At 48.9% G+C, this 13,230-nt stretch overlaps 1 protein-coding gene across 31 annotated transcripts in view; it reads left to right on the top strand.

The window, feature by feature from the left end:
- NEB (nebulin) overlaps positions 1–5,687 on the top strand; it is a 193,063-nt gene extending 187,376 nt beyond the window's left edge. For all 31 annotated transcript variants that reach the window (XM_039494923.1, XM_039494935.1, XM_039494927.1 and 28 more), the window contains 4 exons: positions 959–1,051; positions 2,376–2,525; positions 3,669–3,778; positions 4,779–5,687. In XM_039494923.1, the coding sequence (XP_039350857.1) occupies positions 959–1,051; positions 2,376–2,525; positions 3,669–3,778; positions 4,779–4,952 (527 nt within the window). In that variant the 3' untranslated portion in view covers positions 4,953–5,687. The remainder of the gene's footprint in view (positions 1–958; positions 1,052–2,375; positions 2,526–3,668; positions 3,779–4,778) is intronic.
- The last annotated feature ends 7,543 nt before the right edge of the window (positions 5,688–13,230 follow it).

Genomic DNA, 13,230 nt, shown 5'->3' on the forward strand with positions numbered 1-13,230 from the left:
CTGTCTTCGTGTCTCTCTCTCTCACATACACACATATACAGTCTCTGTGCCTCACACACACTGTCCTCGCACACTCACATCCCAACACATTCTTGTCGTGGTGGTGTTACTACTTGGTGTTTCCTGCAATGCACATATATGCACTGTAATTTTGTTCTTTCAAAGTGCTGTTGCTTTAGTTTTTTGACTGGTCTATGCATTTCATAATTTTATTTCTCTCATGCTTAAATTTAATTCTTTGAGTAGTGAATTCTAACATGCCTAACCTGGCCTGACTGGAGTATTTATCCCTATGGTGACGTTACACACACAAAAAATTTTTTGTTTATGTTGGTGGCGTACATTCACACATTATTGGTGAACATAAAATTCATTCCACACATGGATAGAAAAAATTAGAGGGAACACTACTTATGTCTAGTCTGAATTTGTCTAGCTTTAACTTCCAGCTGTTGGATCACGTTAGATCAGTTTGATTCATTCAGTCACTGTTACTTTGAGCTATTTTAGTCACCCTTCAACAAATTAAATGTTGCAAAGCTCTCTTCAATGGGCCATATTAGCTACACATTGTGCAATCTAGAAACCTACTGTTTCAGCCAGGTCTTTCTAAATTTAACATAGAAAGATCATAATTCATATTGATTTAAAATACTTTTAATTTCTTTCTAATGACAGATGGACATATCCTTGTGACGCGGTTGGCAAATTTGTTACTGTACAATGGCATCACTTGACAGAGGAATAAGGAAATGGGCCTTGCACAATTATCTGGTCAGATAATTTGAGAAGTATGGTTTTAAGTTCTCTTCAAACTTCTCTTATGGCCTTCAAACATATTCAGCTCTGAGACAAAATTACTGCGTATTGAAACCTCTAATGTTCCTATTCCTTTTGCTATTCAAGATGTAAGTGGACTTTTGGCTAGTTGGTTAAAAACAGGACATTTCTCTTTCAGGTCTTCGTGTGTGGCGCACTAATCCTGGATCAGTCTTTGACTATGACCCAGCAGAAGACAACATTCAGTCTAGAAGCTTACACATGATTTCTGGTGTGTCCCACAATAGCTGCCGTTGACCAGATGTTCTATTCAACAGTGTGTGGTCAAATGTGTAGTTACTTGAAATGTATGTTTTTAGAGACAGGTCAACTCTCTACCTACTATCCAATGAAGACTGATTTCCATCAGCAAGTTAAGGAATACAACTGAATAGGCTTTCATGTTGACTTCTGGAAGCACTTTATTAAATATGGCTGGGATTTTCAAACCCACCTAGGGACCAACCGCCCACTGAAAGACAACAGGACTTGCCTTTGAAAATCCCAGCCTACATGGCTATATGTTTAAACTTATCTAGTTGCACGCATAGTTAACTGGATATTTGATATTGCTAATCTTCAAAAAACACATATTATTCAACCTCAAGTATATATATGTATGTTATGCTTTTAACACAGCTGCATTGGATTGTCTACTGCTGGCTTACATAGCTGTATTATAGTTTGTTTATCAAATGTGCTTCTTTCATTATTTATCTAAAATGAAATGGATGCAGAGCTGCCAGTCTTCTTTTTCTTACTCCCTTTCATTTATAGAGAAAAGCTCTGTACTGCAAGCACCAATAAGAAAAATGTTCAGCAACCTTGCACCAGCTTTGTGTTACTTGGATGGGGGGTGGAGGTTGATTTATGAATACATATTGCATCCTCCATGTTTTGGAAAATTCCAATCTAGTAAGAGTGACAACCAAAAGGGAGTTGTGTTCAGCTTCAGGTTTCATTCATGTTTATAAACGGCTCTGCTAATTTTTACTTATTATGTTAACAACTTAACTGAGACAAAGTGCTTTTAAAATACCACGTTTTGCTTATCCAAAGAAAGTGATAGTTAAATGTTGGCAGTGTAGGTACCATCCAACCAGATACAGCAAAGGGAACATGAAGAGAAGTAGAGCAGCTGCCCTATAACTAGAGGGAGAAATAGGTGCAGCAGGAGAGAATGTTGGAAAATAAACAGAATAAAAATATTGCTCTTTGTATTAAAATAAAAAAATTAGGAACATCACAATTGTGCGTATTAGGTTACAATTCTATCATGAAGTCCTCAGTGCCCCTTCAGTAGCACTGCAGCTGTATGTGTAGTTGAGAGGCCCTAATTCTGTGGTTTCTTCATTAGCTTTCTAAGCAGCAGTAATATAAGTAACTTTTGCTTAGCTGCTTGTACCTACCATGCCAGATTCTCTCCAGCTTACTGTACACCAACATAACTGCACGGATGTCAATAGCAATGCAGTGGTAGAGTAAGATATGGCCTTTAGTAACAGAGTACCACCGAGGTAAATAGGTAAATCTGGTTTCTGCTTGTTCTCCTCCAGTCCAAGCCCAGCGGCGCAGCCGAGAGCAATCCCGCTCTGCCAGTGCTCTAAGCCTCAGCGCCGGGGATGAGAAATCTGAGCATTCAGAAGGTGCTGATCACCACCTGTCTTATTACAGCAATGGAGGCCTCTTCACTACAACTACAACAGGTAGGAAGGGAACAAAATCTTGGAAGATCGCAGGATTAAAAAAAACACTTGGGTAGCCCAGGCTCACGTCTCCTTTGCATTTTGTAAGACCTACCTCATTCTCACTAGTGCTTCATCTAACCTGCAAGTAAATGTCAATAGAGCTATGGATGCGTTAACCATTAGGACATTACCTAATTCTGAAGTATTTAACAACATAGGGACAGGCCAGTTCTTAATGGCTAAAGAAGCACCAAAGTGGGATGACAGGGGCCTTGCCTGGAGAAAGGAAGACATTCTAGTTGGACTATAGTGGGATACTTGCGTGCTGCGAGTCCTGATGACTCACTCACCTATACCAGGAACCCTTTCTCCCTAAGCCTGTACTTCTCACATGTCATGTCTCACTCTCTTGCTGTCCTGGAAGCAGCAGGAGAGGTGGCGGCACATGTTGGTTGAATGGACTGTGAGAGGGAGAAGCTGACACACAGCTTACGCTATGGAAGCATGGGGTCAGTGACAGAGAAAGTCTCTCTCCCCCCCCCCCCCGTTTTGAGGGTAGGGGTTCTCTTCCAGAATTTTGTAGGAAGGGGATGGCTGGGGAAAAGGGGAGGGATTATATGAGTGAGAAGAGATGTTGAATTCCTACTGGGGAACTTTTGGCTCACATCCCTCAGCTTTGAAACCTCAGCTATTACAGTGTGTCACTGCAGTACTTCAGAGGTGGTTAAAGCAATAGTACTAAGTCAGGACTCCTGGGTTCTATTCCCAGCTGTCCGACATATGGCCCAGACACATGAAACAACTTATCCAATCTTTGAACCTCATAAGCCTGTGCGGTAGATATTAACGGCCCTTTTAAATATCTGAACACCATTCAAGATATTCAGATGAAAGGTTTGATTGAAAAAAACCTAATACATTTTAGCCATGACAAAAACATAACTACACAATTTTGAGACAGTGGCTGAGCCCTCAGCTGGTGTACACTGGCATTGGTTTAAATTAAATGGTAAATGAGTTGGAGGATTATTTTTCTCTTTCTCCCTCCCCCATTCTCAAGGTTTTTCCAGAGCTGAGAACTTTGCATACAAATAGTATTTTTAACACAAATAAAGATACTTGGTCAAATCAGTTTAATTTAAACAACCTTTTCTTTTCCAGTGGCTTACAAACAAGCTAAAGCTATAGAACTGCCACAACAAAGATCATCTTCTGTTGCCACCCAGCTGACAACTGTGTCTTCCGTTCCCTCTCACCCATCTACCACAGGTGTAAGTAAAATTGATCACATTGTTAGTGGACTGTCAGTCCCAAGTTGTTTTACTAGCTACAGTAAAATGAATGGTGGTGTGATTTTCTTTAGTCACGTTCAACTTTTCTCCATGGTGGTCATACTCAGTAAACAGGCTCAGTTTAGAGCTAGTGCCATTTATGCACCTGACGCCTTCTATTGACAGCAGCATCTGAAATCTCCTGTGATTTAGATGACAGGCTTGGCTTCTCCAAGTTTAATAGTCTGGTCAGATATCACACGTTAAACAAAACTGATGAGCACTAAGGCACACCACATGCAGAAACTGATTCAGTAGCAGATGTGCCACCATGCCACACTGACAGACAGTGGAAGGTCTGGGCAAAATGATGCATCTTACATTAGCAGGAATGGCATGAGCTCCAGCCCAGACCTGAAAATTACATCGTAGTCTTCTCACCCTCTAGGGGCTGCTTTTTAAACCTAAAGCCAGGGAACACATTTATTACCATTAGCTGAGGCTGTGCAAGTTAAATTACAAGTTCTAGCTCTACCTCGGGGGACCATTCCAGGGGGATGCAAGGGGATACAGGGCTGCTCTCAGCAAGAGTTCTGCAAGGGGAGGGTGGCTTAAAATTGGTGGATAGAGCTCCATACAAGTCTGCCATTCAGAGTTGCCCAACTGATACACTAAGATACAACATCCCCATTTTAGGCCCCAGCCTCATTCCTGAAGTAGACATTATAGACTGTGCTGTGTGACCTCCAAACTAACCTCTTCTCCCACCCCACATTGTGCAGGCATGGACTACATGGCTGGGAACTAGAGCTGAATCTACCCTGCAAACTAGAGTTTATTTATGGGGGGAGCGGGGAATCAGGCTAAATATGTACAGACAGAGAGTATGAAGTTACATCCTTGGGTGGTACACTGCTGCCTTATAAGCTGTTGAACAATTTATGGCAACTTAACGGCTTTTTTTTAACCTCGTAGTATGACCTTTTTTTTTTTTTAATAGAAGACCTACCGTGCCATGTATGACTACATGGCAGCTGATGCTGATGAAGTTTCCTTCAAAGATGGAGATGCAATTGTAAATGTCCAAGCTATTGATGAAGGCTGGATGTATGGGACTGTACAGAGGACCGGCAAGACTGGCATGCTTCCAGCCAACTACGTAGAAGCTGTCTAAATGAAAGTTAGGTCTTCCATGAAGCATATTGACGTGGTCAAAACACATAGGCACTTTTAAACCCCAATCAGACTGGCCACTATAAATTAAACCCCTTTCTAAAGTGCTTATTGTTTTCCCTAAGTGATGGTGTCTTATGAATTGTCATTCTGAAAAAAAAAATAGAACAAGATGTTTTAAAAAAAACACCATTTACAATTCATTTCTGAGGAGAATGTTTGCTAACACACTAGCAGTCCCTAGAGCAGTGTGTTCTTCCAAACTATTGTTTTAGGACTGGACTTGCTCATCAAAACCTATTACAATGCCATCTTCAAGCAACATTTTGACGCAAAGGGTTCCGAGTACCTTTTGGTTTGGAAACTAGTTGAATTTCACAGTATTCAAATATAATTTTTAAAAAGTATGCAACTTTGGTTTTATTGGTTTTCCTATCATGCACCCTAAGATTTTTCTATGCTGTTCTAAAAATGTCTGAATATATTTATTGTTCTCAATAAGCAACATGTAAACTTAACATCTCAAACCAGCCTAACGTAAAACCTGGAAAAAGCCTCTCCTCTCTTCTGCTTGCTGATGCATGTTTTTTTCATCCGATTGTGGTGGTGTCAATAGTCACTAATTTACAGGGAAACAGCTTTCTAAGTTCACATCTCTGCAGTATGATTGATGTATTAACTTTGGGTCAAGAGCAGTGAAACAATCTGCATATTAAACAATCTTGCTACACAACAATCTCGTCTGAAAATCCTTGAGTTATACATATTCAAAGATCTTTATTCCACTGTTACAAGATATAGCTGAGGCCAAGATTTTAAACAGAATTCAGAAAAGAAATGGATGCATTCATGTGGATAACGAGAACTTCGGTTACATTAGTATGATTTTTTAAACCAACAAGTTTGAAAGGCATATAAAACACACAAAAATGCTTCAGGGCATTAGCTAAGCTCTAACTGATGGGTTTGGGAAGAAATTATGGGCAAATTAAATTAACTTCCCCCCCATCTAGTCCTGGCCCATCAGACAGAATACTGTAGTACAGGTACCAGTGGTCTAATGATCCAATATGAAAAGGTCTGTTATATTTATCAGCAGGTTAAATTATACAGCAAAGTGGTCCTAGCAGCCAGACTAATATCTCCAGAAGACCAAAGCCTCTCCTTTGGCTATGTTACCTGTGTATTTTCAGCACAAACTCACTTGGGGTCGGAGTTAGATGTTGCAGAATGCAAAACTGCTAAGCCAAAGGCTGCATCAGCTCTGGACTCTTGGACCAATGAGGCAAAGGTGTGGACCGAGGACCAGGTAGGTGCACAACACATCCCCTGAAAGGGTATGTGAGCCAGGAAGGCAGCAGAGAAGCGTGAGCCCTGGTGGAATGTGCAGTAAGGTGGCTCTATGGAACATGGGCCAAAACACAGGAGGTGCGGATGCACAATGTCATTGAAGATGAAATCCTCTAGGAGGAGACAGGTATGCCCTTCGTCCGGTATACCGGTACGACGAAGGTTTGGGGGCGTTGAGAGGGCTCTGTCCGCTAGATACAGATTGTGGACGCCCTACGGATGTCGAAGGAGGGCAATTGTTGCTCCCCTTGCAAAGAGAGTGGCTTCGGAAAGAAGACCGGAAGGAAGATATCCTGGTAGATATAAAAGGCCGACACCTCCTTAGGGAGGCAGGTCGGACGTGGTAATAACTGCCCTTGTCCTTGAGGAACACAGGATACCTTGGGCCTATTGTGAGAGCCTGAAGCTCGGAGACTCGTCTGGCCGCAGGAAGGCTACAGGAAACTGCCTTGCAGGACAGGTATATCAATGAGCATGTTGACATTGGCTCGAATAGGGCAGTCATAAAACTGGTTAGAACCAGATTGAAGAGCCAGGTTTATAGCGGGGCCCCACTGGGGGGTAGGGGTATAAACGCTCCAAGCCCTGAGGAACCAGATGGAATGGAGCGGGACCTCGGTGGGAGAAACATAGCGCGTTTCGGAGCAGCAGGAGAAACGCTTCCACTTGGCCAGATAGTTTAACCGAGTGGAAGATTTTCTACCACCCTGGAGAATCCTGTAAAACCGAGGCAGAACAACGTAACTCGGATCGGTTTAGCCACGCAGGAGCCCTGCTGTGAGGTGCAGGGATTACAAGACCGGGTGGTGAGGCTTGCCGTGATCCCGCGTCATGGGGTCTGGGCCAAGAGGGTTGCTACCGACAGGTGCAGCAACATGGGGTACCAGTGCTGCCCGGGTTACGCTGGAGCGATCATGATCAGGGGCGCTCTGTCCCTGCAGAGTTTTAGCAGGACCCTGTGAACCAGCAGGGACAGTGGAAAAGCGTACGGCAGATGGCTGATCCACAGCCTCAGGAAAATCCTCCAAGACCGAGCCTGGGGAGAGGCCTTGGAACGAGGAGAATTTCTCTTTCCGTTCCCGCAAGAGCGAGGAGGGCTATGCGGGGAAAGACGCACTTCCGGAAACGGAATGGATAAAGTCCGGAGGAAACTACCACTTGTGAGACAGGAAGGATCTGCCGAGACAATCCGCCAGCTGAAACGCCTGGTACACAAGGCAGACTGCTCTCAGCTCTCGGACATTGATATGTAAGGCCAGCTCTTGCGCTGACCGAAGGCCGTGAGTGCGAAACTACGCCAGGTGCGCACCCAGCCGAGAGATGGGGTGTCTGTCCTGAGGGACCCCGAGGGGTGAATGGAACAGCATCCCTGGATACACCAGGGAGGGCGCTGACTCCCGGTCGAGGGAGCCTAGGATGCTCGGGGGGAACGAGACGACCACGAGTATGCTATGTCTGCCCGGGTGGCACACCCAGGTGAGCCACGATTGAAGTGGACGGAGGCGAAGCCCGGCATGTTTGGTTGCAAACGTGCCGACAGCCATGTGACTCAGGAAACCTAGGCAAGTGCGAGCCAAAGTTGGCGGGAAGGTCCATAGACCTTGTACAATTGTTACCCTCGCCTGAAACCAAGGCTGAGGTAAGCAGGCTCTGGCGAGTCTGGAGTCCAGGACGGCCCCAATGAATTCCCTTCCCTGTGTGGGAAGCAGAGTGGATTTTTCTATTGATCATCAGGCCTAGACACAGGAATAGGTTCGTGTCGATGCCCACATGACTGGTAACTTGGGCCCGGTGGTCCTTCGAATGAGCCACTCGTCTAGATACGGAGAACGTGTATCCGACGGTGGCGAAGAAAGGCGGCGACTACAGCCATGCACTTTGAATACCCCTGGGCTGTATAGAGGCCAACCGGGAGGGCCGTATACTGGGAATAACGACGGTAGGCCCCAAACCGAGGGTACCTTCTGTGTGGAGGAGAAATGGCGACGTGAAACCACGTGCCCTTCATATCGAGGGCGGCATACCAGTCTCCGGGATCCCAGGATGGGATGACGGTCGCCCCGGGTACCATGCGGAACTTATCTGCCTCGTGACTTGTTGAGTTCCCGCAGGTCTAGGATAGGTCTGAAACCTCCCTTCGCTTAGGAGATTAGGTTTCGCCCTTAGGTACCTCCTGTATAGCTCCGATGAAGAGGAGCGTCCGCACCTCTTGCCAGAGGAATCGCTCGTGAGAGGGGTCCTTAGGAGGATGGGTCGAGGATGGGTAGGCTTTTGCCCCATTGGTGGTCAGAAGGACCCTAATTTCGGCCCCTTTGGGGTCCTGATTGATGCCCACGACCGTGTAAGCCACGCCCGCTGGCAAAGTCCTGACTTTGTCAAGGCGCAGGGTAAGAGCGGAGGCTGGGGACGAAAACGTCGGTGCTGAATCACCGGCGTGTGCATGCCAAGAGAGAGAGCGCAAAGTGACCCTGCTGCCGTTTAGGCTTTGCAGCCTAGGGCCAGTGTTGTCAGAGAACAGGCCTGTGCCGTTGAAGGGCAAGTACTGTATAGTGTGCCGCAGCTGCGAGGGAAGGCTCAATAACTGGAGCCATGAAACGCACCTCGTGGCAACACCCGAGGCCAGAGTCGTGGCAGCGGAGTCAGCTGCGTCCAACGAGGCCTGGAGGGAAGCTCTCTCCAGCTCCGTCCTTTGATGCAGGAGGGCATCGAACTCTTGACGGGAGTTCCGAAGAACCGACTCTGTAAATTTGCCCACCGCCACCCATAGCAGCGGCTAAGCAGGGCTTGCTGGTTCGCTACGCGAAGTTGCAGGGCCCCCTCCGGGTACATCTTACGGCCCAGTAAGACCACACGCCCAGCCTCTTTGGATTTAGGGGCTGGTTGCGTTTCGATTAGAGGAGGGCCGGAGGGGTATGTTCCTGCCCCCGCCTCATATGGGGAGGAGGAGGAAGAAAGGCCAGGGACAAGCGGGTCCTGTGTGGGCTCGAGCTCCTGGACGACCTCCTGATCCGGTGGGATCTGGGAGCCCGGTGCCGAACCGGGGGTTGCTCTGTAGTGGTCGGAGGGGGACGACTAATCGTCGCCTCTGGCACCCAGAGCTCCGAGGGAACGGAGCGAGATGGGATCACCGGTATGCCTCTGGCGTTGTAGTACGCCCAAGGTGTCCAGAATGACCACTGATAGGTCTCCTGGAAGACTCTGGAGGGCACATCGGAAAACAGAGTACTATGCATATGAAGCGTCCGCACGGGATGACACTGATGCGTGGCTGGATGGCCCTGGAGGAGCTAAAAAGCCCTTGGTAGAGTCTCCGTCTAACTGACGTCGCTCGATGCCCAGGAGTGGCTACGGGCGTCCCGGTGCCTGGGGCGGTGCCGGGAGCTGGATCGGTGCTGATTGTCCCGGACCGGCGAACGGGACGCTGACCGGTGCCGCGAGTACTACTGGTACCGACATGGAGAACGGTGCTGAGACTGTGAGCGGCGTCGGGACCTAGATCGGTGACAGGACCGAGAACATCTGAGGGACCGCGATCAGGAACGGTGCCGCTCTGCAGTGCCGACGGAGGGTGGTCTGATCAAGGCAGGCTTGCCCATCGACTATGTAACCCGCACCGGCGGTGCCGGGGGTTGAGGCAGCGCAGACGCTGTCATTGCAATCAGCTCCCTCGCCGTGGCCACTGTCTCCGGCGTGGAGGGAATAGTGAGCTCGACCATAGCTCGCACCACGGACGCAGCTTCATAGCGAGCTCCACCACGGTCCGTATCAGGGAGTGTTCCAGCACCGGACTCGACGGCTTTTGCCTGGCCGGAGTTAATGGTGCGGGCATCGTCGGTGCCGCGGCAGACATTGGTGCCGGGCGATCCGACTGAGCATAGCACTCGGCTGCGGAGCAGGCGGCTGAGACGCAGCTTCAGAGCGAGCTCGACCACGGTCCGACTCGACGGCTCTTGCCTGGCCAGAGTTAATGGTGCGGTTCTTGTCGGTGCCGCGGCAGACATCGGTGCCGGGTGATGCGACTGAACATAGCGTTCGGCTGCGGAGCAGGCGGCTCGGACGCAGTTTCCTAGCAAGCTCGACCACGGTCCGTACCGGGGAGCTTTCCAGCACCGGACTCGATGGCTCTTGCCTGGCCGGAGTGAAAGGTACGGATATTGTCGGTGCCGCGGCAGACATCGGTGCCGGGCGATCCGACGGAGCATGGCGCTCAGCTGCGGAGCAGGCGGCTCGAACACAGCTTCAGAGCGAGCTCGACCACGGTCCGTACCGGGGAGCTTTCCAGCCCCGGACTCGACGGCTCTTGCCTGGCTGGAGTAAATGTGCGTGTATTGTCGGTGCCGCGGCAGACATCGGTGCCGGACGATCCGACTGAGCATAGCGCTCGGCTGCGAAGCCGGCGGCTCGGACGCAGCAAGGATATTGTGCCTCTTCATCCTCCAGGAGAGGGATCCATGCTGAGGGTACGTCGGAGCCAGGAGGCCTTGGCGGTACCAGTGATCCGGTGCCGAGGGAGCGCGCCTTGAAGACTAACTAGCGCTTGGCGCCGAGAGCGGAGGAGCAAGAGCTGCCTCCCTCAGGAGCTGTTTAAGATGAAAGCCCCGCTCCCCTTTGTTCATGGTTAAAGGCCTCACAAATGCGGCACTTATCTGTGAGGTGAGATCCCTCGAGGCACTTAGGAGAGGATCTCTTGTCGGCAGCGGCTTGTGGCCGGCCGAGCATTAGAAAACCCTGTGGACCGGGCATTGGACCCGGCACCGGGTGAGGGGAAGGGGATAACCCCGAACCCCTGTAAAATAAATACACTATACTATTCTACAAACAAACAAAGTTAATTACAACTATAAACAGAACGAGAGAAAACTACGAGTAGCTAGGGAAGTGGAGGTCAGCTAAGCTGCGCTCCACTGTTCCAACGGCCATCACGGGCGGAAAAAAGGAACTGAGGAGCGGACGGGCCGGCTGGGGTATATATCTAGCGCTATAGCGGCGCCACTCCAGGGGGCGCCCAGCCGGCCCGCCGAAGTTGCTAGGGTAAAAATCTTCCGAACAGCCGTGCACGCGCGCACCTAACTGGAATGCATAGGAGCAATCACTCGAAGAAGAACTTTCTTTGACATAGAGCCAAAGTCAGGGTGGTCTCTAACCTTTGAGGGCTCTGATCTTCCAGCCAGGAGATGCCCTCATAAAGCACATAGCTGCTAAGGATGCTCTTTGGGATGCTGAGGAGGCCTTAAAGATTTTTTTGAGAGTAGCCTCCATTTTTCTATTTATGAGGAGCCAGCATAGAGGCACTACAGCTGAGGCTCTGTGAGGGAGATCAATGCTCACTACTAGCCCAACGTTTGACAAAAAAGTCCCTTAGGCACAGTGGTTCCCAAACTTTAACAACCTGTGAACCCCTTTCACTAAAATGTCAAGTCTCACAAACCCCCACCTAAAAATGAATATTTCCAGGGATTTTCTCCTTTATCTGAGTATAAATTATAAAAGCAGTGATCTTGGAAATATAAAATTTATCATTACAGTATTTTTATTACATTATGAAAATGGCAACACTCTTCCAAGATCTCACTTTCGTACCTTGCATCACTTTGAATAAGCCTGTTATAAGACAAGGCTCCTATATTTCCTCAAGGAGTATTAGATGTGAAATAGCATGAAGGTATTTAAGAAGCCAACTCAAAGAGTTCCTCCTACAGAAGCGTTCAGGTCTTGAGCAGTCCAGGCAAACAATGCATGTTAAAACAAAGCTTAAACTTGTTCATAATAATTTTAAACACAATACTAGCTGCCTATTTAATTTTAAAAACAGCAACAAATATCCACCTCCCTTTCCATTGCTTATAAGGAGTCTTGAAGTTTTAATCTCCTCAGTGTGATAGATATGCTTGCTTTGATCTGCTTAGCTCTTGGAAGTCCAGGGGCTCCGTACTGCTGGCCCCGTGCTGCCCAGGATCCCTAGGGACAGCTCTGTCTGCCGTTAGGGAATTTTTCCCCCCGAGAAGAGACGGTTACTCACCGTAGTAACTGTTGTTCTTTGAGATGTGTTGCTCCTATCCATTCCAGGCAGGTGTGCGCACCGCGCGTGCACGGCTCTTCGGAACATTTTTACCCTAGCAACTCCGGCGGGCCGGCTGGCGCCCCCTGGAGTGGCGCCGCTATGGCGCCTGTTATATACCCCAGCCGGCCCGTCCGCTCTCAGTTCCTTCTTGCTGGCTACTCCGACAGTGGGGAAGGAGGGCGGGTCTGGAATGGAGAGGAGCAACACATCTCGAAGAACAGTTACTACGGTGAGTAACCGTCTCTTCTTCTTCTTCGAGTGATTGCTCCTATGCATTCCAGTCAGGTGATTCCCAAGCCTTACCTAGGCGGTGGGGTCGGAGTGAGACATCGCGGAGTGTAATACTGCGGAGCCGAAGGCTGCATCGTCTCTTGATTGCTGCACCAACGCGTAGTGGGAGGCGAAGGTGTGGACAGAAGACCAGGTAGCCGCTCTACAGATGTCCTGGATGGGGACATGGGCCAGGAAGGCGGCCGACGAGGCATGCGCTCTCGTTGAGTGAGCAGTGAGGCGGCATGGTGGCACGTGAGCAAGCTCGTGGCACGTCCGAATACATGCCGTAACCCATGAGGAAATTCGTTGCGAGGAGACCGGCTCGCCCTTCATGCAGTCGGCGACTGCTATAAACAGCTGGGTCGAACGTGGGAAGGGCTTCGTCCGCTCGATGTAAAAGGCAAGCGCCCTGCGGACGTCCAGGGTGTGAAGCTGTTGCTCACGAGGTGAGGCATGTGGCTTCGGGAAGAAGACTGGGAGGAAGGCCTCCTGGTTGAGGTGGAAGGCCGACACCACCTTAGGGAAGAAGGCCGGGTGTGGTCGAAGCTGCACCTTGTCTCCGTGGAAGAAGGTGTATGGTGGACCAACCGTTAGA

This window comes from Mauremys reevesii, linkage group 11 (genome assembly GCF_016161935.1).
Source record: "Mauremys reevesii isolate NIE-2019 linkage group 11, ASM1616193v1, whole genome shotgun sequence".
In the NCBI taxonomy this organism is placed as follows: domain Eukaryota; kingdom Metazoa; phylum Chordata; order Testudines; family Geoemydidae; genus Mauremys; species Mauremys reevesii.